The 26,994-nt window shown below is 31.3% G+C and overlaps 1 protein-coding gene across 1 annotated transcript; it reads left to right on the top strand.

Annotated features, from left to right (window-relative positions):
- Nucleotides 1-13: 13 nt before the first annotated feature.
- On the top strand, nt 14-26,490 carry LOC127711040 (uncharacterized). Its single transcript, XM_052216990.1, has 6 exons — nt 14-174; nt 14,081-14,144; nt 16,939-17,031; nt 18,417-18,475; nt 25,128-25,233; nt 26,252-26,490. Exons 1-6 carry the CDS (start codon nt 33-35, stop codon nt 26,481-26,483), a joined length of 696 nt encoding a protein of 231 aa, XP_052072950.1. The 5' UTR covers nt 14-32; the 3' UTR covers nt 26,484-26,490.
- The last annotated feature ends 504 nt before the right edge of the window (nt 26,491-26,994 follow it).

Genomic DNA, 26,994 nt, shown 5'->3' with positions numbered 1-26,994 from the left:
TCGGAATGACCTCTACACTTTTGGTTTCTTGAATGATAAAATCAGAGAATGTAAACAGCATGTCCGAATCAGATAGTTCAGAAGAAGATATTGAGGAAAAATCTCGGTTATTAGAGGCTGTAGTAAATGTCATCCCACAATACACATCCAAACATGCACTGATTAACCAAACAGGTATATTTAGCCAACATGACCAGTATCATTAAAAATCCCATTCAGTGATTCACAATTTTCGAGTCAGTAGTCACAGGTCTCTACAATAACTTTTTTTTCAACTTGTCCAGTATGACAAGTACAACCCAAAACTTACTTGTCCGAATGAAATTGTAACTTGTCCAAAACAAATCTTAATAATAAACTTTTTTGCCTTCTAAGTTGATTCAAGGAACAAAGTGAATTAAAACAATAGAACAGAATTTGATTAATATCTTTTGAAATACTTTTCAAAAATATGAGTAGAGAACAACTGAATCTAGTCATGTCACAGGGCTTAGGTTCTAGTTTTCATCAATGGCAAAGTCTCATCAGACTCTGCACACGAGGCACCGTCTGATAGGCCTGTCAATGTACACTCATTGGATTTGTATCCTGGTTATTTAAGTTGAAAAAAGATTATTCAAATGCAATCAATAAAAAAAAGAAGATGATGTATGATTGCCAATGAGACAACTCTCTGCAAGAGACCAAATGACACAGAAATTAACAACTATAGGTCACCGTATTGCAAGTATTGTTTCTTTCTACATATGATCAAATATGATTTTGTGAATATTATGGTAAATAATTTCTTCATTTTTATTGAAAAAATATTTTTGTTAAAAAAATTACCGGTATGGTATTTATTATAATAATATAAAGCAACAGAATAAGGTGGGAAATAGGTACTGATTTGTCTTGGTCCCGAATTGTCTCCTGCGTTGCCAAACTGTCTATTAATCATATCTATTAAATATGTCTCCTACGGTGCCAAACTGTCTATTAATACTTGTTTTTATCTTCTTTTCTTGTTTTTTGTTTATAACTACTTTGTTCATCAAAGTTGGATTAAATTTATTTTCTGCAGAATAATTTTACTTGTCCCGTCGGACAAGCCTGATATAGCTTTTACTTGTCCGACCTTTTTTTCCTCTGGTACCGGACAATCGGACAAGCGTTATTATCGAGGTCTGCGTCATAAGAGGGGGGGGGGGGGGGGGGGGGGTCGGAGGGGTCCTGATCCCGAAATCCCGGGCTTAAAAACATGAAATCCCGAGGTCCCGAATTTGAAGAAATTTAAATCCAGACATCCCGAAATCCTGACCTTAAAAACACCCGATCCCAGAGTCCCGATAAAGGTCCGACCCCCCTCTCATAATTTATGGTCAGATCATATGTTTTCATACGTCATATGAATTTGTACTATGCATGCCTTTTCAATGAAATTGTGACGTCACAATGCATTCTTAATAGCATGAAAACCCATGAGACGAAGATATATTTGTTCTGATCCCAATGGTAGTCCAAATAATTATAACGTCTTGAAAGCCCAGGTCATATTTAGATTTGAATAATGATCAAAGACATGATTACTAAATTTCGACTAAGTGCACATAAATTAGAAATAGAAGCAGGAAGATACAAAAATGTAGATGTGAATGATAGAAAATGCGGAATTTGTTAAAAATAATATGAAATGAAATATACCTTTTACTTCAATGTCCAAAGTATATAGAAGAGCGCAGGCAATTTTTAGCATATAAAGAACAAAGGGTGCCAAATATAAAAACATTAGCTGATGAGTCTATATGTGTTTGGCTTATAAGTACCATAGTCAATCGATAGATTATTTTTTCAAATAAAATTATAGTTATCTTTTATTACAATGATATATAGTTAAACAATGTTAGAAATGGCAGGTAAGTTTGGTCCAGCTTGTCAGTAATATAGAACTACGTCACTATACCTAATATATTATTAGATGTACCAGCTGTTTTTTTATTGCTGGTCTTAATTGAATGGTTTGATTTATTTATTTTTGATTTATTTGTATTGTTTTCCTTGTGTTTTTGTTTTTTTTTCATCTGCAATTGTTTTAAACAATCATTGTCATGATTGTATATAAATTTAATGTAATTATTCAGCTCAGCTTTGGGCGCTGTGATTAGCAATAAAACATTATTCTATTCATAGTCGATCCAATTTAAAAAAATGACCTATTGCATCCATTGTGAAAAAAATTCTATTATTGGAGGACCAGTTACCGTCAGCTACCAGCACTTGCCATTTTATTCAATACCGGAGAGGTTGCTTAAAACCATAGGTGCTTGAGGACAGAACCCTATGTTGAGCCCCATATAATCCCTCCGTTTTTATTGGAAAGTTTGGAACTATTATTCCAAGTCTTTCCTAAGGCACCAGCCTACCAAACAGAAAGTAGCACAGGTTAGCTACTAAATCTGTAAAATGCATACACACTGAAATAAAGTTACTTATAATTCTCATGTCTGTGTACAAATGCATATATGAACTGTGAACAATTTGGGTTATACAAAAAATGTATCTTTGGAGCAACTCATTCAAGTATGCATGTCTTTAAGTTTTGTCAATTTGCAGGCTAGTTTTGTCATTTTGATTAGATAAGAGTAGTGATAGCCCTTAGTTAGAATGTCCCACCTCCTTAAATGCCAATCATCAATTGACCAAATAACTAAACAACATAAGTCTTACATAATTAGACAGACTCTTCATTATACATCTCAATACACAAATGCGTGACCTCATTATTGAATACACAAATGTATATATTAGATGTAATGATAGATTTATTCATTTTCTATTACAGTAATAGGCAATGAATAAATACTTTTAATCGACACTGCATGAAATGATTCTATAAATTATGTCTGAAAGATAAATGATTATGGATTAACTAGATTTTTCTTTCAAAAGAAAACACAAAATATTAAATCTAAATATAAAAAAGTTCTTAAAAGAGGGACGAAAGATACCAGAGGGACAGTCAAACTCACAGATCGAAAACAAACTGACAACGCCATGGCCAAAAATAAAAAGACAATAGACAAATAATAGTACAGATGACACAACATAGAAAACTAAAGACTAAGCAACACGAACCCCACCAAAAACTGGGGGGTGATCTCAGGTGCTCCGGAAGGGTAAGCAGATCCTGCTCCACATGTGGCACCCTTAAAGTAAGTCTATATTTTACTTGATAAATTTTTGAAATAATATTCTGTTATTAATAACTTGTGTTACATTTATCAGTGATTGGCTTGAAACAGTAGGTAAAATTTCAAAACCTTTAATCTGAGCAAACCAAATTATTTTTTTTACTTTATTCCCCATCAAATTTCTTCTAGCAATACTAGTCATTTGAATACAGGAAGTGTATTTTTGCAATGAAGAATGAATCCCAATTTCAATAAAATAAGTTTTTTAATTTGCTTATGTTGAAAAAGTACATTTTCATTGCCCTTTTCTGGAAAATATGAAATTATAAATTGATTTAAAATACACTCTACAACTTTAAATCTTTAGTTTCATATAATCCTGATAATTGTTTTCAAAATCAATAAGCAATTCTTAGAGGAGAAAAATAGTATACCTTTGTTTCAACTTACAAAATGCCCCCAAAACAACTTTTTAACATAATTTTTGGAGACAATAAAGATTATCTGTTGGTCCCATGTCCTACAAGGATAACTGATATTTTACTTTATTAGAGGAATTCTGTTTCTAAAGATAAAGCATAAAAGATGAAACATGTAACAGGGAACATTATTTGGTTAAGATATGAAAATGCAATTTATACTAAATTGTTGTGCAAATTGAGGGACCCACTATCATAAATTTATCAACGTTTAGCTCACTTTATCAACTGAAAAGTGCTTATCCTTCTAAATACTTGCAGTTAATGCAATTTTTCTGCAATAGTGCTATATTAATACCCTTTTTTTGTCCACACCTTAGTGACCATACCTATATATAGTTGAAATTATTCAAACAACTCATCCAATCTTTCCATGAGTGATTTCCATCACTTTGATTATCTTAAATCCAGATTTTCTAATATATATCATTTATTTGTACCTCATGCATACCATAAATATACCATGTGCTTACTCTTCGCTCTATAGTGGAGTGGCACATTGATAGTTAACATGTATATCTAGAGTAAACACATGGTATATTGGTATGCATATGGTACAAATAAATGATATATATTAGAAAATCAGGGATTTATGATAAGGGCAAAGTCAAAATAAATGGTTCCTTGCATATAAAGCAATATTTATCAATCATGCTGATCATTTGATTGAATAAATTAATTTCAAATGATGTGGCTTGATGTGTAGAATATTCCTGCAAAACATCTTTGGAAAATCTCAAGTATTAAAAAAATGACGTTAAAAAAAGATGCCAAAATTGTCAGGAGTGCAACACTTTTTTGTGACATTTTGAAAAATTACTTTTTTATTAAGACACAGCAAATTGTTGTAAGGAGGAATGTGCCTTAAATTCTTAGTTATATTACAACTATTATATCTTAGTGATGATTTCAGCTCAGAATGAAGCTTTTCCATTGAACCGTTTTGATACAGATGTGTTCTGAAAAAAAGTTGTGCCATGTCACACGAATTAGTATTACTGAGGAATAGAATGATTTTTGCTTAAATGACTCACACCTAAACATAAACAAAGGTCAATCCTGTAAAACAAATATGTCCTTTCCAGAATAAATAGTTTATTTACCTGATTATTGATATAAATAATGTGTGAGAGTCAAGTATATAAGGCCTCCCTGTAAGTGTCAGGAGTGCAACTTTGAAGTTTAAAGACTCACACTGAAAAAATACAAAAGCCATTTTATGGTTCTGTTTTATTTTTCAAAAGATACTATACTAGATACAAGATTGCACCCAAAGAGTAGCCTGATAGACAAGGAATTTTTCTTTTAGAACCATTTTTTTGATGTCAGGAGTGCAACAGTTTTAAAATAACATGTTCTTGGACTTACATTTTAAGATAATCTCAGCTCCTAGTGACTTATTTGCATCTAAACATGTTTTCTAACTATTAAGGTTACATGTATGAGTTATGATAAATTCTTAAAGGTAAATTTCAAAGCAGGACTTTGATCAAAGAATTATTGTTTGTCACAAGCAAAAATATTTGAATGTTAAATTTTCATATTATTTGCAAATTATGGAAGCTAATTGTCTTAAACTTTGTCTTTTGATTAGGAAATAACCATATTTCAATTTAAAAGTTTTATAATGGTTTCATGTAATACTAATTAAATTATTATAATTGTTATAACAAACAATTAATTTTGTTGCACTCCTGACATGAATTATCCATAACAAGCAGTTTTACACATTTTGAGTTCAACTTTAAGACCCAACCTTTGAATGAATGAAAGATGGGAAAGATGGTTGTGAAACTAAACTTTAGAATAAAATCAGACAGGTTAAGTGCATACAAACACACCATCATAGTCAACAACAACTTCAACTTTGAGGAGTAGAAAATTGAGAAAAACACTGAAATAAGATCCAAATCTGAAGGACAAACTAGACAAATATAAACAAAGAAAGAACAAAGAAAACAAAACAATGTAAAACTAAATTCAAAAGACTTAGAACAGAATTAAAACACATATGAGAAAATGAAAACAAAACAGAGAAAGTGGCAACAGAAGAGAAGAAGAAAATTGACACAAGCTAAAAAAAAGTTGCAAACCAGCAGAAAATTGTCCAGTCAAGTAGCAAAAGTACAGATGCTATACAATACCTAGAGAAATCAGAAAGAGAAGTCAAAGAATAAGACATTATCTTCCTGACCATCCCAAATCTTGGGCTTAAACATTTGAGCACATCATATCCACAGCTACACCAAGGTGGTTGTCAGTGTAAATGAGAACTGATATCAGCTGTGTGCAAGAAATTGATGAGTCTTGAACATGTTGAAGTATAAACAAAGTTGAGGAACCCCTAAAAGATCTGAAAACTGTTGAAAAGAAAATGGCATTTTCAAAGAGTCCCTTAGTTCTAACTTTTTCAGGTAGCCTCTATTCTTTTTGAAAATGCCAGTTTCTTTTCAACAGTTTCCAGATCTATTAAGGGTCTCTCAATTTTTTTTCCACTTCGGCACCCATCAATTTGTAGCACACTTCCATCAGTACTGATTAGTTCTTACAACTGCCTTGGTGTAGCTGTGGATATCATGTATTCAATTGTTTTAGGGCAAGGTTTGGGTTGGTCAGGAAGAATTTTCCCAATACTTTGTCTTCTCTTTCTAATTTCTCCAGATAGTGTATATGAACCTGTACTTTTGCTTCTCGACTGGACATTTTTCTGTGGGTTTGCAACTTTTTTGGCCTGTTTCAATTTTCTTCTTCTTTCATTGTCTTTTCTGTTGCCAAACTCTTTGTTTTGTTTTTTTCATTTTCTCCATCTGTGTTTTTGAATTCAGGTTAAGTCTTTGTAATTAAGTTTTACATTGTTTTGTTTTTTTTGTTCTTTCTTTGCTTATATTTGTCTAGTGTGTCCTTTAGGTGGATCTTCTTTCAGATTTTTTCTCAATTTTCTGCTCATCAAAGTTCTAGTCGATGTTGACTTTGATGGTGTGTTTTGATCCCTTAGTCTGTCTGATTTTCTTATCAAGTTAGTTCAGTTTGATCGAATATCTTTTCCATCTTTCATTCCTTCAAAGGTTGGATCTGCTAGATGAACTCCAAATGTGTGAGACTTTAATAAAATAAAAATATTGAATCTGTGCAAAACTGCTTGTTATGGTAGATTCATGTCAGAAGTTCAACAAAATTAATCGTTTGTTATTACAGTTATAATAATTTAATTAGTATTACATGAAACCATTATAAAACTTTTAAATTGAAATATGGTTATTTCCTAATCAAAAGACACAGTTTATGACAATTAGCTTCCTAAATTCTAAAATTATATAAAAAATCATCATTCAGATATAATTGCTTGTGACAAACAATAATTTTTGGATCGAAGTCCTGCTTTGAAATTTACCTCTAAGAATATATCATACATGTAGCCTAAATAGTAAGAACACATATTTGAGGGCAAATAAGTCATAAGGAGCTGAGATTATCTTAAAATGTAAGTCCAAGAAAATAACATTTTAAAACTGTTGTACTCCTGACATCAAAGAAATGGTTCTTAAAAAAAATCCTTGTCTATCAGGCTACTCTTTGGGTGCAATCTTGTATCTAGTATAGTATCTTTTGAAAAATAAAACAGAACAATTTATTGGCTTTAGTATTTATTAAGTGTGAGTTTTTTAACTTCAAAGTTGCACTCCTGACACTTATAGGGAGGCCTTTTTTACTTGACTATCACACATTTATATCAATAATCAGGTTAATAAAGTATTAATTCTGGAAAGGACATATCTTTTTTACAGGGTTGACTTTTGTTTATGTTTAGGTGTGATTCATATATTCAAAAATCATTCTATTCCACAGCTGTTCTAATTATTGTGTTGCACTCCTGACAGGGCAATACTTTTTTTCAAAACACATCTGTATCAAAACGGTTTAATGGACAAACTTCATTTGTAGCTAAAAGCATCACTAAGACATAATAGTTGTAATATAAATAAGACTCTATGGCACATATCATCATATTACAAGTTGCTGTGTCTTTATAAAAAAAGTATTTTTTCAAAATATCACAAAAAAGTGTTGCACTCCTGACAATTTTTGCATCTTTTTTTATCGTCATTTTTTTTAATACTTGAGATTTTCCAAAGATATTTTGCAGGATTATTCTACACATCAAGCCACAAAATTCAGCCCATTTTAACATTGCAAAGACTGCCATTTAAAAAAAATAGTAGCGAAATGTGATGAGACATGAACTTATGTATACAATTAGTGATATGTATGATATAGTTCAAAAATATTGTTTAAATGAAATTAAAATGTTAAATCTGAAAGGTATATACACTTAATCTAGAAATCATGGGCTTTTTTATGATGTATAACTGTTTTGATATGATATATATTGAATGTCAGGAGTGCAACAAAATAGGAGGAATGAAGTTCCTTATATAGGTAATAATTTAAAAAAATAATAATAGTTCAGAAAAACTTTGAAGAATGCAGATCTCTTTTTAAGTTGTCAAACAACAATTCTACTGAATATTTAATAGAATTTAGTTCATAGTTTGGGAACTTAAAGGGAAAATTCACGATTTTTTACTTATCATCTTATAATGTTCATAATACCATAAAAAACATATTCACCAGGTTTTATCTGGATATGAAAACTAATAAAGAAAAAAATTGGGAATTATTGATTTTATTTATTCGAACTTCCTGACTTCTGTGACGTAGTTTAAGTCTTTTTGCATGCTGGGAGTGGAATTAATCTCATTTAAGTCTTGTTCGTTGATCATCTAATAACGCGATTTAAAGCGCATCGACGACTTTTGGCATAGCTATTAACCAACTAATAATTAAGAAAGTAAAGTGATCAGCCGTGCAACTTTTAAAAATTAAATGTACGATTTATATTTTAAGGATTTCTAATATGATTATAGTCATTATAGTAATAAAAGTAAATCATACAATAGAATATTTTTATGATTTTTTTTTCCGACGGATATTTTCAACAAACATATTTAACTGATAGTGTATTAAAAATGCATGTTTGTATTCTCACCTTTTACTTCAGTCTAGCAAACATTTTCCGCTAGTACCGTGTAAATACAATGTGTATTGTACTGTGACACTTAGTGACTACCTGTTGAATGCGTGGTTAAATTCAAGGTATTTAAAGGTTTGCATTCTGTAATTCTAATCTTTTGATCTTCACTCAGTGAATTTTAGCCGTCACGGTTCACCGTTCCAGGTGTGAACATCATTTCGTATGAATGATAAACGGGAGTGATAGTTTGAGACAGAAAATAAAAAATTATTCCGAGGGAGTAATATGGTGGCACAATAACTGGATAGCCGTGGTATATTTTTATATTTTCCGTAAGCTCAGTTTAAAATGAATTATGACTGCTGAATATTTTTGTAACAATGAAATACTGAATTAATTTAATTGAATAAATAATAATGGCATTCTAAACACGAGTGTATGAACTAAAAATTGTACTATTTCAAATTAGAATCAGTAACCTTGAATATTTGAAATAGATAATTACCAATTGCAATTATATAATTTGGTCCGTCCAAAGCGATCTTTATTTATATATTCAGGAATTAATGTCCTTATCAAAATATTTTAAATCTCACAACCTATAAATACTTCAGCCATTTGAAGAAAGATAATTAAAAAGTTGACAAGAAATTTAAGGTCAACTTTGTCTTATTGGAATGAGATCGAATAATTAAGAACACAAATTATTTTGAGAAATGTGGGTTTGAGACAGAAAAAAATAATTATTTGGGGAGGAATATGGTGGCAAAATACCTGAATCGCCGTTATATATATTTTTTATATTTTGCGTTAGCTCAGTTTTTAAATAGATGGGTGAGTATTTTGTTGTAACATCGGAATTCTGAATAACTTTCAATGAAATAATTTTATAAATAAAAATGGCCCACGAAAACGAGCGTATAAACCAAAAACTGTGCTATTTTGAATTATGATCGGTAACCTTGAATATTTAAATGTGCAGAGAAAATTATCAGTTACATTAATATAATTTGGTCCGTCCAAAGCGATCTACATTTACCTAATCGGGAATGTCCTTATTAAAATATTCTACATCTCACAACAAATACTTTAGCTATTTGACCAACGATGTTTAAAAAATTTTTACAGAATCAATCTAACGTAAACTTGGCTTGCCTTTATTGAATGGAGACAGACCGGCAGAATCAATGTTCAATGTGCTTTATATCTTGTACCTTTGTAAGACTTATCATTCATTCATAAACCATGTCTATACCGCAGACATATATATACATATAATTATATGTCTGTCTTAACTGACAAGAATACTCACTAGTAATTTGTTGGGGCGCTTTATAGCTTAATTGCTGTTCGGTGTGAGCCAAGGCTCATTTTTATAATAATGTGTCAGAAAAATCAATTTAAATATGATCTGAAGTGCATAAGATGCATAAGTTAAAATAGAAATAACATTTAAATGACAGATTTAGGTCTTTATAAACCAGCAATGATTACAAATTTTAAAAAATCATGAGTATTTTGTTCTAGTTTCTGCATTTTTAGTTTGGTTTATAATATGTCAGGAGTGCAACAAAAACAGGGGAAATTGGATGTATTTTCTTTTTGATATATCTTCTTTATTAAAAGATTTATCTATCAAGTTTTTTTCCTCAGTGAATTTGAAAAATGGTTAATTTTAATATGGAGAAGTTTTTTTATCAACTAATTGATGAATTATTTTTTAATCAAAACTTTTTCAATCAACTTTAAATGAATTGATACAAAAAATAGCCAAAAACATAAAAAAAAAATGATAATCAAAGAGAAGATTAATAATCTTTGTATCAAAAGTAATGTTTGGATCTCTGCAATCAATAGGGGTGAAAAAAAATATAAATATTTGATAGTGTTTGTCTGAAATAATATTCCAAAAAGGTATACTTGATTTAAATTTGTTTTATTGGTTTATGTCATTTAAGTTTCAGAACTTTTTTATTTCTTCATACTTTTTTATATCCTTTTGGATTTATTAACTTAAATGTATATGTATCAAGATACAACAAAAGAAAATGCACTAAAACAATGTTGAAATTTGGTAAAAAAAATAAAATTTGGACCATTTATTTTGACTTTGCCCATAATAAAGGGGGAGGGACTATATAGGGCTCAACATAGGGTCCTGTCCTCAAGCACCTTTGTTAAAAACAACATTCTGCTTATATCTTCTGACATGTCACAAATATTTTTACCTCATTTGTAAAAAATCTGTTTTGTTTGATCCAACTTAGATAGGAAAATGCCGAAATTTTCTGTTAATTGAACGTGATGTGGACAGATTCACTAGTGGTCACATGATGTCATCACTGTATGACGTCCCCTATTGAGGAAAACTTACTGTTTTTAGACAAACTAATATCTAACCTTGCTTCAGAATATACAGGTTTTTTCAAAAGAATTTTAAAAGATTAGTTAATTTCAAAATTAAAGTCTATATGTGACTTCAATACAGTGTAAGTGGTTGATTTCAAGTTGCATACAGTTCACATTCTGAACAGGAAGAGGACCATTTATTTATTTGTTCAGTGTATGTTCACTTGTTTTTGTTAATATGTCTTTTGATTGAGTTAAGCCATTTCAATTGATATTTTATAGTGTGTCTTTCTGTGTTGTGATGTTACACTGTTTTTTTCAGGTAGGGTGAAGGTTGGCACCTATTAAAACGCTTAAACCCACTGCATTTGTTTGCACCAGTCCTAAGTCAGGAACCTGATGTTCAGTGGTTGTCGTTTGTTGATGTGGTTCATAAGTGTTTCTTGTTTCTAGTTTTTTATATAGATTAGACGGTAGACCGTTGGTTTTCCCGTTTGAATGGTTTTACACTAGTAATTTTTGGGGCCCTTTATAGCTTGCTGTTTGGTGTGAGCCAAGGCTCTGTGTTGAAGGCTGTACTTTGACCTATAATGGTTTACTTTTACAAATTGTGACTTGGATGGAGAGTTGTCTCATTTGCACTCATACCACATCTTCTTATATCTATGTCTATCTGACATGTTCATTTGACCTTGACATCATTTTGGTCAATGTTAAGTTTTCTGTACTTTGACCTTTAATGGTTTACTTTTACAAATTGTGACTTGGATGGAGAGTTGTCTCATTTGCACTCATACCACATCTTCTTATATCTATGTCTATCTGGCATGTTCATTTGACCTTGACATCATTTTGGTCAATGTTAAGTTTTCCTGTTTAGTACATCATGTACATGTAGTATAAAAATAAGAAAGATGTGGTATGATTGCCAATGAGACAACTCTCCAGTTTGTTTTATTAGATACTATTATATATGTAATTAGCAATAAAACAAATATTGTGGTTCATGGAATAATCGTAAGATGTACATGTCTCTCTGGCTTGTATGATCTGACCTCGACCTCATTTTCATGGTTCACTGGCCAATTTTTTAAGTTTTCATTATTTGGTCTGTTTCTTGGATTCTACATTGTTCTACAAGCAAAACATGTCAACTATATATTTTGATGTATGGAATGATGGAAAGGTATACATGTCTGTCTGACAGGGTTTGTCTCACCTTGACCTCATTGTCATGAATCAGTTACAATACTAGGTCTATGATATATTGTCGTAATACCTTGATCTTTAAGACTTCCAACATAAAATCAATCATCAAACCAGTAAAGCAGGCAAGAAATTTCAGTGTGTGCACTCTTGTTTTGGATAACGTTACTCACTTGTAGTTTGAAGCAATACTAAAATTTTGCTTTTATTTATCTGCAAGAAATTTTCAAGTCAGAAACTACAACAATTGTCTTATGGATTTGATGTTGATGTGAGATCTGTGATGATTTATATTTAATTTATTTACTTCTCTTTATGACTCAGGACAGTTCAGAACATGGACATATTGTATACACACCTGTCTATCATTAAACAAATATGAAGATGTTGTATAATTGCCTATGAGATAGCTATCCAACTGAGACCAAATGAAGTGGTAGAGTTGTATAATTGCCTATGAGATAGCTATCCAACTGAGACCAAATGAAGTGGTAGAGTTGTATAATTGCCTATGACATAGCTATCCAACTGAGACAAAATGAAGTGGTAGAGTTGTATAATTGCCTATGAGATAGCTATCCAACTGAGACCAAAGGAAGTGGTAGAGTTGTATTATTGCCTATGAGATAGCTATCCAACTGAGACCAAATGAAGTGGTAGAGTTGTATAATTGCCTATGAGATAGCTATCCAACTGAGACCAACGGAAGTGGTAGAGTTGTATAATTTTGCCTATGAGATAGCTATCCAACTGAGACCAAATGAAGTGGTAGAGTTGTATAATTGCCTATGAGATAGCTATCCAACTGAGACCAAAGAAAGTGGTAGAGTTGTATAATTGCCTATGAGATAGCTATCCAACTGAGACCAAATGAAGTGGTAGAGTTGTATAATTGCCTATGAGATAGCTATCCAACTGAGACCAAAGGAAGTGGTAGAGTTGTATAATTGCCTATGAGATAGCTATCCAACTGAGACCAAATGAAGTGGTAGAGTTGTATAATTGCCTATGAGATAGCTATCCAACTGAGACCAAATGAAATGGTAGAGTTGTATAATTGCCTATGAGGTAGCTATCCAACTGAGACCAAATGAAGTGGTAGAAAGCCACTGTAGGTCACTGTATGCCTTCAACAATGAGTAAAACCCATACAGAATAGAAAGTTATAAAGAACACCAACATTACAAAATGTAAAACAATTCAAATGAAAAATCAACAATCTGATTTATGATAAAACAATAAATGAAAAACAAATATATATAGATATATATAAATACAAGTTGTAAAAGGCTTAACTCATCATACTAGCACCAAGCACAACATCTGCTAACATGGCTAACAAAAAGACAGTTGTCTAAACAATATGACTGGCTATAGATTGTCATAAGCAAGCCAGCTCTATAAAAGTTCTGAATAAATTTAAAGAGAGACAAAGAAAGATATGCCATCAAGACCAAATTCTCCAAATAAGTTAAAAAATAAAATATAATATAAGTGTGTAAGATTACCACTGGCATGGTTCGTGACTAGGAACATACAGTATTGCAGGTCCTCAATAGAATTTGTCTTTTTATACAGTATGACAGCTGTGCAATTCTCATTCACTCTCACCACATTAGAAGTAATTCCTGATTCTGAATTATTTTTAAGTGAGGCCAGGACCCCAAGTATTTTAGAAAAGTTTGGTAAAAAGTCAGCCTAATAAATAGGTTGGCATGAAAGAATTTAATCAAAACTGTTTTTGAGATTAGAACCTAATATTAAGCCTTTGTATAAATATTTAATTTATATTTATTTTATTAAGAGATTAATTATTATAAAGTAGTATGTTATATATTTTGTAGATGTGACATTACCAGTGAAAGAAAACTTGAAAGAAAGAAGAATCTATAATTTGCCATCTAACAGGTGATGTTGAAATAGATAACAAAAATAGTATTCAAGTCAAAATGTTTTTACTTCGACAATAATGGAGAGCAATCCAATTACAGACAATTATAATGTCAATTCCCACAAAAAAATTAATAACAAAAAGTTCAAGATTAAAAAGATTTTTATCAAACTTATATCAAAGGTTTATATCAGCGATGTCTCGTACAAATTTGAAAATCAGTGCTGATCAACTATTTATAAAATAGTTATGCCCCTTGGAAATATTAATTATATGGACGATTGCATTGTAAAGTCTTTCAAGCCTCCATATCTCTAAGATATTTGTAAAATGTTTCAAATAACAAAAATTTGTTAGTGAATTTTATTCTTGGCAAGTAAACAAACAAAGAAGTGATTGATTTATGTTTGCCTCATGCCACATCAGTTAGCAGCTGTAAAACAAACAAAGAATGTCTGCTCACATTACAGTAAGGACTGTCCCATAATTGATCATGGTGGGAGGGATGGGAGTCATATAACTTAGAATTTCAAAAATGTTATTTATAAGTAAAATGAAAATTTTATTTAATGAGTGGTTTGGGGTCTAAAAACAGTGCTGCCCCTGTCCCATGGGTTTAATCTGGAACAGACCGTATAAACAATGATTACATTGGTTGCAATAAAATACCATGATTTCCTGGTTGAATAATGATAATTTCTCATGTTCAATAAATCCTGTAATTTCACTCCTGTGATGTTATTTAACAAAAGGTGTTTCATCAAAAGGATGTTAAAACTTGCATGTTTCTTTTTAATAAGTGAGGGTCTTTGGGGGGGGGGGTCTTCATTTCTTTATTCTACTGATTTTTAGACCATTATTCTCTATTCTTTATACTTCACCATCCCATTATACTCTGTTCTTTCTTTTTTTTTTTGGCCTATTTTTCTCTATTCATATTTTTTCCCATTATTCTGCACTTTTTGCCTATTATTCTCCATTCTGAAAACCTCCTCCAGACCCTCATAATGATGTTATTTTGAACATTAACACAACATTCAATCTTTTTGTGTAAAGATAACAAAAATATATAACCTTTCTCATGGATGACACATTTGATTTAAGGATGTTCGCTACTCTTGTTTTTTGATGTTTTGTCAGATATTCGGAATCCTCTAGTTTTATCCATGCATTGCCTTTAAAAATTTTGACCACTAACCCCTACTTTTCTTTTTATGATTATATAACATAAAAATTATAGTTTAAAAAGCCATTTTTGAAAATTTTATTAAATCCTTGTTATTTTTTCATAGTTTTTGAAAGAAAAAAGGTGCTAATGTTACATGTATAAAAAATCTAGAGAGAATTATTTCCCACCAAATTTTCAGTTGCTTATATCTCAAAAACAAGGACACTGCTTTTTTAAGTGCAGTTATTTATATACTATCAATTTAAAACAGTCTTTTGAAAAGCTTGTTATTTTGAAACAGAGTAAAGAACATCCTTAAAATTCAATTCAGGCAGCAAACAGGCATGGGGTAATGCAAATTTGTAATTGTAATGCATGGTAATGCATTACATTTTACCAAGTAATTGCATGTAATGTGTAATGCAGCATTTTTTGCATTACATGTAATTGTAATTTAATGCATTACTTTAGCAAAAAGTTATGTAATTTCATGCATTACATTGCATTACATGGCATTACTTTTTTCACATACTATATATCTTTAACAGATTGTTGGAGATTTAACTAAAGCAGAATTTAAGATTTCTTGATTAACTAAGAACATAATCATTTGAATATTGATTCTCTATTTTCTATTTATTTTTCACACTTTACATAACTCACTAGATGGAAAAACACAACACTGTATATCAGATTGAGTTCTTTTTTTTATTTCATTTTATTCATACATTTTCCAGGATAAAAAGATTGATATTTGAAAAGCATTAATGTTAAAGTGTTCCATTGTTGTCAAAAGATCAAAAGATCAATGAATACCTTGTCATGATTAAATAACAGATAATTGAACATTTTCATAAAACACTAATTAGTTTGTTTTAAAATCAATCTTTTCACCATTTTGACATTTGGTCATAGATTAAGCTCTATGTTTATTATATAATTAGGAAAGAAATTCTCAGTAAATATTTTGATTGAAATTAAAAAAAAATGTATATTTATGAAAGTAAAGTTAACATTAAGTTAAAATAAGTATTTAACTTCATCTCTGTAATTTCTTTTTAGAGAAAACACAGAGATGTATACCTTGAAACATGAAAACTAAAGATAGAAGAGCAATCAACTTTGATAGGTTTTGTGAAACAGTCGGGTAGTCAGAAATATCATTTAAAAGTGTTCAGGCCTGATAGAATGTGCATGAAGGATGAAACCTTTCGAAACCCTTATAATGTAAAAATGTAATAGTCGTATTGAATAAACTTTTTCATGTCTACTTAAATTCAATACATGGAACAGTTAATGCTTATGCTAGAATCTTTTGTGACTTTATGTTGTTTTTCAAAATGTTTGATTTTTCTTTTCACTTGATACAAAAATTTACAAAATGTAATGTGTAATTCAATGCATTACTTTGCAAAAGTAATTGTAATTTAATGCATTACTTTGCAAAAGTAATTGTAATTTAATGCATTACTTTGATAAATGCATGTAATTGTAATTGTAATTTAATGCATGGTTTTGTCAAAGTAATTGTAATATAATGCATTACATTGCAATGTAATTCGCCCCATGCCTGGCAGCAAACCAGTGTACCAATACACCAAACAATATATGTGGATTATAAAATCTTTTTTTAATTATTACAGGCCATTAGCTGTTGATAAAGAAGAAGAAAATGGTGCATTTACTCCAGGGGTCAGAAAATTTGTGGCTTCAAAATTATCAGAACAGCTTGATAAGTATGAATCTATACGTATGGAAAGTCCCCAAAAAGTGGGGGGGGGGGGGGGGGGGGGGGGGGGAGGGGAGTTAAGTACTTAAGGGGCATTAATAAATCATACTTCAGAGAGAAACATACAATACAATGGCCAAAAAGATAAACAGCAGTCCATATAAAAACATTGCAGACAAAAAGTAAAGATTGAGCAACACGAACCCACCAAAAAATTGGGACTTCGAAAGGGTAAGCTGTTCCTGTTCCACAAGTTAACTTAGGTGCTCTGGAAGGTTGAGCAGTTCCTGTTCCACAAGTTAACTTAGGTGCTCCAGAAGAGTGAGCAGTTCCTGTTCCACAAGTTAACTTAGGTGCTCTGGAAGGGTGAGCTGTTCCTGTTCCACAAGTTAACTTAGGTGCTCTGGAAGGGTGAGCAGTTCCTGTTCCACAAGTTAACTTAGGTGCTCTGGAAGGGTGAGCAGTTGCTGTTCCACAAGTTAACTTAGGTGCTCCGGAAGGGTGAGCAGTTCCTGTTCCACAAGTCAACTTAGGTGCTCTGGAAGGGTGAGCAGTTCCAGATATATGATGACAGTTCATTTTCAAGATCTTTTTGCGACCACTTATAAATTGAGAAATGATTACACTTTTAAGGACAGATCAGTTTAACCTTTTGTTATCCCTTGCCATCTTTTCATTTTTTTGTCTAAAAAATAATTCTTTCCTGTTATGCTCATTTTAACATGGGTAGGCATTATATTTGTCAATATCTTTATACAATTATAGTGCCTTATCATGTTAAAATGATTAAGTGTCAGAGATTTAATCTAATACAAGGACCCTGTAATCTACAACACAAACTTCTGTTGAAACCAACTTTTGTAGTGTAGAAGTCCATTTGGTTGATATTTCATAAATTATGCACACATATGAGAAGAACTACTCATGTTTGTTTGAATGCTTTAGTGCAACAAAGTTTTATTAGGGTTAGAATGATCATATATTGAAAAAAATCTCTATCATCATAATAAACACTTCATAAGAGCTTGTATTTTTTAAGTAGTTCACAGATAGATAGACATAGAGGTTCTCAGCATAAATCTATAATGTTTTATAAAGTTTTTTGTACTTATACTAGATAAACAAAGGATATGGGGTATCCATCCATGACACAAAATCAGAATATGCACAACAAAAAAACATACAAAAAGCAAAGGAACAGTGCTTTCATTGCTGTTCTTCATCTCAAAGTCACAGTGAGACCTTCAACATGTAGCAAAAAACTCTCACCTCACTGCAAGTTTAAGACGGCCCCTAGCAATGGCCGATACCTTGTATTTATACCTAAGATTATTAAATTTTGTATGTTGTACGTGTAACCATGTCAGAACGTTTCATTTTTTTATGTTTTAGAGAGATAGAATTAACTGATAGTAGATTAAATGGAACAAACGAAGAAATTACAGATACAGGTGAGTTTTAAAATGCAAACATCTTTAACCATTTACCTTTCGGACATTTTAGACCTTTAATAATCGAAAAGACACTACCAAAGTTCAATTGAATACTGCATTCACACCAAAAATTATGTAAAGGCCATATTGGACTCATATGAAAGATAATTGATTGAATATTTCAGAAAATTAAATTTGAAGATGATTTGTCTTATTTAAGGTCAAGTGGTATCCATGGGGGAAAGTCATGTAGAGACATATTGTTGCACTAATATGGTATAGCTTTGGTGAAAAACAATGCCCCAACATACTTGCCAACCTCTGACAATGAGAAATCATGTCATGACATGACATGACATGTCAAAAAGCGTGTGAAAACGTGCGACGTAGATGCAGACTTTTTCACATTATACAAATTTGTTAATATAAAAACAATATTCTACTGTAAACTTTTATTGTTTTCAACAGTGGTCTGTTTTGCTGCTGTTAACATGTTTAAAGCAACACCACTATACACATATTCTAAACAATTACCAGTTTGGTTACATTTACTTGATAACAAGGCACACAATATATCATTGTCAAGTTCTGATCCGAATTCAGTGTACATTTCTTTATAATTGAAAATGCTCTCTCACAGTCAGAATTGATATTTGGTTGAACTATATATATATATATATAATAGCTTTATCAAGCTTTGAAAGAGTCTCATAATGTTTTTTTGCCATCTAAAATGTCATTTATTATCTCTGCCTTTGCTCACAACAAACTATATACATGATATATGTTGCTATTGCCTGGTCAAAACTGGGAAGTTTATCAGAAGACAGCTGGTACTATGAGAACTGATCCAACAGTTCCGTGATATTTCCATCCCCTGTGGCCTGTGGAAATCTGTTGGCCAGATTTGAAACTGAAAAAGAAAAATATTTTATAATTTGATTACCATTCAACATGTTAAATGCTTAATTAAATAGCTACATTGTAGTTCTCCTCTCACATGTATTGTTATGATTGCAACATAGGGTGCACATTATGCATTACTCGTCCATCGATCATTTAAACTTGAATTCCCAAATATAATTTATAAATGTTCAAATTATCTTGGTACGTACACATCGTTTTCGCTTAGCAATCGACTCTTTAGACGACAGTACAGGTCCTGAAAACGACCTCTTTCTGTGGACACTTCCCCTAAGTGAATTTGAAAGAAAGGAAATCTTTCAAAATCGTAAAAACTAATCTAAAAAGGGCTTTTGCTGTTCGTCCATAAGAAAAATAATCAATGGCTTCCAAACAATTGTTTCGAAATTTTCTGTATTTATTTTCAAGTAATGAAAAAACCCGAGAATCGGGATATCACTAATGACCAAAAAATCAAAACAAAGAAAAAGCGTGTAAAGTGGTGAAAAGCGTGTACACGCCATGTGACAAGATCCTCGCGTGTAAACCGTTGAAAAAGCGTGTATTACACGCGAATATCATGTCACTTGGCAACTATGTGCCCCAAGTCTGTTAGAGACAGACATGTTGCCAAATTGGTATAGAAAGAGGAAATATCTGCTATATGCCTTGAAAAATTGATGTCTGCAACATTCAAAATAACCAATTTCAGAAGCTTTTTTGGTCCAAATCCAATTCGGACACAACTTTCTGTCTAGAAAGTATTCAGTAAAACAATGAACAAAATTTGGTCTTTACTAGGGAGAATTCAATGAATTACCAATGATAACTTGATGTTGTGGCGCACCCTGGAGAGAGGCAAATGGAGCAAAGAGGGGAGGGTTTGTGATTGGGCTGCCGCACATAAATTCTTTTAAAGACAATTTTAAATATCAGACTTTTGCATGTATATGGTTTTCATTTTGAAATTGAAAGTAAAGTTAAGTTCTAGGTTACATTTAATATAGGAAATAATTTGTTCAACTCCGTCTATGAGATTCAAACATGCGATCTTCCTGCTATGGGTCAGTTCAGCATAGCTCTGTACCACTGGCATCCTTGGAGAAATTATTGAAATTTAAGTAGTAAAGTCTTCTACTCAAAGATATTTAGATGTTAAAAATTATGTGTTGAGATGATATATACCGTAAATTGGGAAATTTTGGTGTCGGGATATTTTGGTGGTTTTCTCTCGAAAGGCATGTGTTTTATTTTGGTGTGTGTAAATTTGGTGCTTCGTCCAATTGATATGTCTACTTTTGGAACAATAGTAGTGAGCAAGCTCATTCATATTTGCCTTTATTTACCGGTTTATTGACAAAATATCAATGAATTTCTCAAACTAGAAACACGACAAAGTTAACTTAATGAAAAAATCGGATACGGATGCAATTGCAAATAATTTCGTATATCGTGGTCCAAAGCTAAAAAAAATATGAAAAAAAATCTTAAACATTAAAATCATATTTTAAATAGATTATTTACTGTTTTACAAATATCATATGAGATAAATTTTAATCATCTCTACTGCAGTACATATTAATCTAATGATGATCAAGGATTACAATTTTAATCCTTATGCCTCTGGCAGCACATGTTAATTTATTGAAGCTAAAGGATTACAAGGAGTTTTGATATTCTAATTACCAAAAACGGTGTCTTATAATAGCCTGGCATATTTATGACATGTGTGAATAAAAATTCATGTTGTGTTTTCTTAACAATTTCAGAAAATTGACAATTAATGAAAAATTATATAATGTTGTTTAAATTGTCAAATTATACCTGGTATTTATTTGCAGATTTGGCTATGTATTGCATTGTAGGAAATATACGGAAGATATAATAACATAAAATATATTCCCCAACAATTAATATTACGATATTGTCGTACCGGTACGCAATTTTGGTGTTTCAATTTTTAGTGTTTAATTGCTTAAATTTCGTGTTTAATTTTGGCACTTTCATTGGAGGCACCAAATAAACCAAAATAAAACTACAGCCAAAATAACCCAATTTACAGTATTTGTTGCCAAATTCATGATTTAAAGCAAATGTAGGAGGAATCCATAGTTAGTCTGTCATTTTTAGCTCACCAGGCCCGAAGGGCCCCATGTGAGCTTATGCCATCACTTGGGGTCCGTCGTCTGTCGTCGTCTGTCGTCGTAAACTATTTCAAAAATCTTCTCCTCTGAAACTACTGGGCCAAATACCTTCAAACTTTAACTAAATGTTCCTTAGGGTATCTAGTTTATAAATTGTATCCGAAGTTTTGATCCATCGACAAACATGGCCGCCATGGCTAAAAATAGAACATAGGGGTCAAATGCAGTTTTTGGCTTATATCTCAAAAACTAAAGCTTTTAGAGCAAATCTGACATGGGGTGAAATTGTTCAATTGGTCAAGATCTATCAGCTCTGAAATTTTCAGATGAATCAAACATCCCATTGTTGGGTTGCTGCCACCGAATTGGTAGTTTTAACAAAATTTTGCAGTTTTTTCTTATTATTTTGAATATTATTATAGATATATATAAACTGTAAGCAGCAATAATGTTCAGCAAAGTAAGATCTACAAAAAAGTTAATATGACCATAATTGTCAATTGACCCCTTAAGGAGTTATTGCCCTTTAAAGACAATTTTACACAATTTGTTCATCAAGTTTGCTAACATTTAAAAATCTTCTCCTCTGAAACTACTGGGCCAATTACCTTCAAACTTTAATCAAATGTTCCTTAGGGTATCTTGTTTATAAATTGTATCCGAAGTTTGTATCCATCGACAAACATGGCCGCCATGGCTAAAAATAGAACATAAGAGTCAAATGCAGTTTTTGGCTTATATCTCAAAAACTAAATCTTTTAGAGCAAATGTGACATGGGGTAAAATTGTTTAATTGGTCAGGATCTATCGTCCATGAAATTTCCAGACGAATCGAACAACCCATTGTTGGGTTGCTGCCACCGAATTGGTAGATTTAACAAAATTTTGCAGTTTTTTGTTATTATTTTGAATATTATTATAGATATATATAAACTGTAAGCAGCAATAATGTTCAGCAAAGTAAGATCTAAAAAAAAGTTTATATGACCATAATTGTCAATTGACCCCTTAAGGAGTTATTGCCCTTTAAAGACAATTTTACACAATTTGTTCATCACTTTTGCTAACATTTAAAAATCTTCTCCTCTGAAACTACTAGGCCAATTACCTTCAAACTTTAACTAAATGTTCCTTAGGGTATCTTGTTTATAAATTGTATCCCAAGTTTGTTTCCATTTACAAACATGGCCGCCATGGCTAAAAATAGAACATAAGGATCAAATGCAGTTTTTGGCTTATATCTCAAAAACTAAATCTTTTAGAGCAAATGTGACATGGGGTAAAATTGTTTAATTGGTCAAGATCTATCGGCCCTGAAATTATCAGACAAATCGAACAACCCATTGTTGGGTTGCTGCCACCGAATTGGTAGTTTTAACAAAATTTTGCAGTTTTTTGTTATTATTTTGAATATTATTATAGATATACATAAACTGTAAGCAGCAATAATGTTCAGCAAAGTAAGATCTACAAAAAAGTTAATATGACCAAAATTGTCAATTGACCCCTTAAGGAGTTATTGCCCTTTAAAGACAATTTTACACAATTTGTTCATCAAGTTTGCTAACATTTAAAAATCTTCTCTGAAATACAGGTGAGCGATTCAAGCTCTTGAGAGCCTCTTGTTTCTTTGACATATACATGTTCCTTCATTTTAACAAAAGTGTTTTCAACTTTACCATAAGCAGGCACTTAAGAAACAATGTTTTGTTACATATATTTCAACTTCGCTGAAGAAAGTTAGGATATTTTTGGATGTTTTGTATCTTTTTCAATAAATTTTGTAAGAAATGACTACAAATTGTTAGTGCATTTTAAGGTCGTGATTGCGCTGGAACACTAAAAATCACATATTTAACTTGTGTACAAGTAAGAACTATTATTTTAATATTATTTTTCCAAAACATACTGCACAGTTATTAAAAATAGTCACATCTTCCCCAAAATAAACAGTATTCTATACACTCCTATGTGAAAATATTCTGTTAAAATTTAAAAAAAAAAGATGGTTTTTGCAGAAAAAATACTTGTCAGTAAGGGGCAAATCAACATTAAACAGATAATGATAGAAGTTTGATGCACATTGAAGCACATTGCTGGTATTCAGAGTATTAATTTAAGCCCTTAACCATATCTGTATGTCAACAAATATTGAAGAAACAAGACTTAATGCAAACAATGTTGTAAAATTTGCTTCACTGGTACACTGTACGGGTGTGAAAGGGATATTGGTTAAAACAGGATAAATGGACTGTTCCAAAATTTATTGGTTTGGGGGAATGGGAGGCACTCAAGTTGATTAAATATGGGTGGTTAAATTTTCCTTGATTTTTGTAAGAATTATAAGTAAAAAAATTCATTTTATGAGTGGTAGGGGTCTTAATAAAGTGCCTCCCATGACCCCTGTGTGTTTAATTCTGGATCAGCCCTGAGTGCTTATGGATATATTTTGGAATATGTAGGAAAGAGCACAATATCCAAAATTTTTGCTCGTGAGTAAAATGAAAGGTTAAATGTAATTCAAATAATCTTGGATTGGGTCATCACAATAGGTTGCTGTTAGTAGAACGATCTGTCTTGTTGAGTCAGTGGATTATGTTGTTTTTCTCATCCCTTATGCATTTCTTGCAATAATTTAAATTTAATGAAGACAATTATAGTATGAGAATATAACTAAGCATCCAAGAAATTTTGTATTATGTAGATGAGAAAGTACATGAAGCAACAAATTTTCGAAAGTTTTATAGGTTTGCGATCAACAATGATTGAAATGAATCACTGAATGAAACATTATATGTTGATAATACATTATAGATTCGTAATAAATATAAAATTCATGCATACAGGACTTAGTTTAGTATTTATGCATGCATTGGTTCAATAATTTCCATAACATTAAAAATACTAGAAACTCGTTTCATATGACTTTGAGAACTTATATTAAGAAAATTATTTTGAAAAGAGATTTTTACACCGCAATATCTACTTATATGTGTCAATAATAAGCAACACTCATTTATCCAAATGGCAAATAAAAATTTAATGATTTTTAATGAACAGTATAAAGCCTGAAATTTGTCTTGGCAAAGAGCAATTGATTAATTAGATATAAGAAGATGTGGTATGAGTGCCAATGAGACAACTCTCCATCCAAGTCACAATTTGTAAAAGTAAACCATTATAGGTCAAAGTACGGCCTTCAACATGAAGCCTTGGCTCACACCGAACAGCAAGCATCTATTTTTATGGTTATAGAAAATATCATGTTAGAGTCTTTGATACTGTCAACAAACATCACAAAATCCCAAATAAGACATCAACAGATCAAAAAATGTTCTCTAACAATAGACAATATCCCCATGTATGATGAGTGCAACACTCTCTGCATAATAAACAAACCCTTGCAAAAACTATAGTATGATTGTCAATGAGAAAACTATCCATAGACTTATGACAAAGATGTGTACAATTACAGGTTACAAGTCACTAAATGATGTAGATTTAAACAACTATAGTTAAGCGCACAACAATAAGCAAAACCCATATCATATAATTAGCTTTACATGGTCCCAGTATGACGAAATGACCCAAGGTTTTATTTGCCTTTTTTTTATTTTATACAGGAATAAGATTATTTTCATCATCAACAAGAAGTCTAATAACAGACCAAGAAGATAACTTTATCACAAAACAAAAGAAGAAAAGGGCTGTTAGTTCTAGTAGTAATAGGTATGTATAGATAACTATATCACAAAACAAAAGAAGAAAAGGGCTGTCAGTTCTAGTAGTAATAGGTATGTATAGACAGACCAAGAAGATAACTATATCACAAAACAAAAGAAGAAAAGGGTTGTTAGTTCTAGTAGTAATAGATATGTATAGACAGACCAAGAAGATAACTATATCACAAAACAAAAGAAGAAAAGGGCGGTTAGTTCTAGTAGTAATAGGTATGTATAGAAAACTATGCGGTATAATTCTATTTATAGAATCATGTTTGACTTACTTTGCTGAATCTAACAAGTGTAATGGTTTTCCTTGTGAAAAGTAAAATTATATCTGTTATAAAGTTTATGATTTTAAGTTTGCTGGCATCTTTCCATCATCGTTATTGTTTTCATTGTCTTATTTAAGTTTGAACATATGAGAAAAGGAATAAAGAAATAATGTAGGATTCTAAGTGTAGACCTTCATAAAAAATATCAAATTATAAGGCACAATCATTTCCTACTTTGAAGGATAGTTCCCCCCATTCCTTGTTAAATGCTGATCAGTTTGTGTGCATTGCAGCAATGATGTTTTAATTTACTATAGATCATTGTGATCATTATAGGTTCCTATAGTAATCACAACTTCATCTACTCTGAAACTCTTTAACCAATTTTAACTTCAGGTCAGATTCAAAATTTCTCAATTTTTCCATTCTGTTTAAAAACATGGCTGCCAGAGGCAACTTGTGCCTCTGTATTTATTTCCAGATTTGATTTAAAACCTAGGCATACTTTTTTCCAAATTCAGAGACTTACTACTTTCTTTTAGATTAGCCAAATTGAATTTTTTCTTACTATTGTGAACTACAAGGCCAAGTCTTATCAACCCTTAATGAACTGATGATTGGTATGACATAATTTTATACTTTCTGCTTTGAGGTTCTATTCAGGTAAAGGCATAACTGTGGTTGATTTTATTGTCTGTGAATAGTAAATTGTTTTGCAGTAATTTGAAAGGTACTTTTTTTCTTTTACAGTTCAGAAGATGAAAGGCTTGCCGAGGCTGCAGTTTCTCATGATTTTATCATTAAACAAAGTCAGTCTACAAATGGTAACCAGAATGGTGAACCAAATCTGATAGTGAATATTTCATCTGATAAAGACTTAAATGAAATAAAAAAAATAAACGAAAATGGTACAAACAATACTGTGAAAAAGAAGAAGAAGAAGAAAAAGACCAAACATAAGGAAGAAATAAAAGTTTCATAGAATTATAGATACTTTTTATGTCCTATATAGTTGCCTGTAATCTCAGTAGCTTGTCGGATGTTTGGAGGTATAGTTTACCTGCAATGACTTTGGAACTGTTAAACCAATCTTTTTCAAATACTCATTTGTTGTTTCTGATTACAAAATAGAGGTCAAAATGATATTGAAAATTTTCATTTTTCTTTCCAGTAGTTTTGGTCTTTAATTAATTGAAAATGTTGCTTTTTGAAGTTGCTGTGCAAAAAATTGAAACAGTTTCAGATTGAATAATGGAGGGCAAATTTGATTTTGACAATTTGCTCATATGCTGATCAGGAGTTGAGTCCTTTGCTTGCAAATACTAATTAAGAAATTGTTTAGAAACTAAAGTTCTAACCCCCTCAGCTAAATTTTTGATGATATAACTCCTAACATTTTCCGGTATTTATACATCCTTGGCTGGCAAGTTTTTTAATTTGAGCATTCCCGATGAAGGTAAATCCAGAAAAGCTCTACGTATGCACAAAATGTG

This window comes from Mytilus californianus, unplaced genomic scaffold (genome assembly GCF_021869535.1).
Source record: "Mytilus californianus isolate M0D057914Y unplaced genomic scaffold, xbMytCali1.0.p SCAF_8, whole genome shotgun sequence".
In the NCBI taxonomy this organism is placed as follows: Eukaryota; Metazoa; Mollusca; class Bivalvia; order Mytilida; family Mytilidae; genus Mytilus; species Mytilus californianus.
This window is presented reverse-complemented; position numbering and strand designations above follow the sequence as displayed.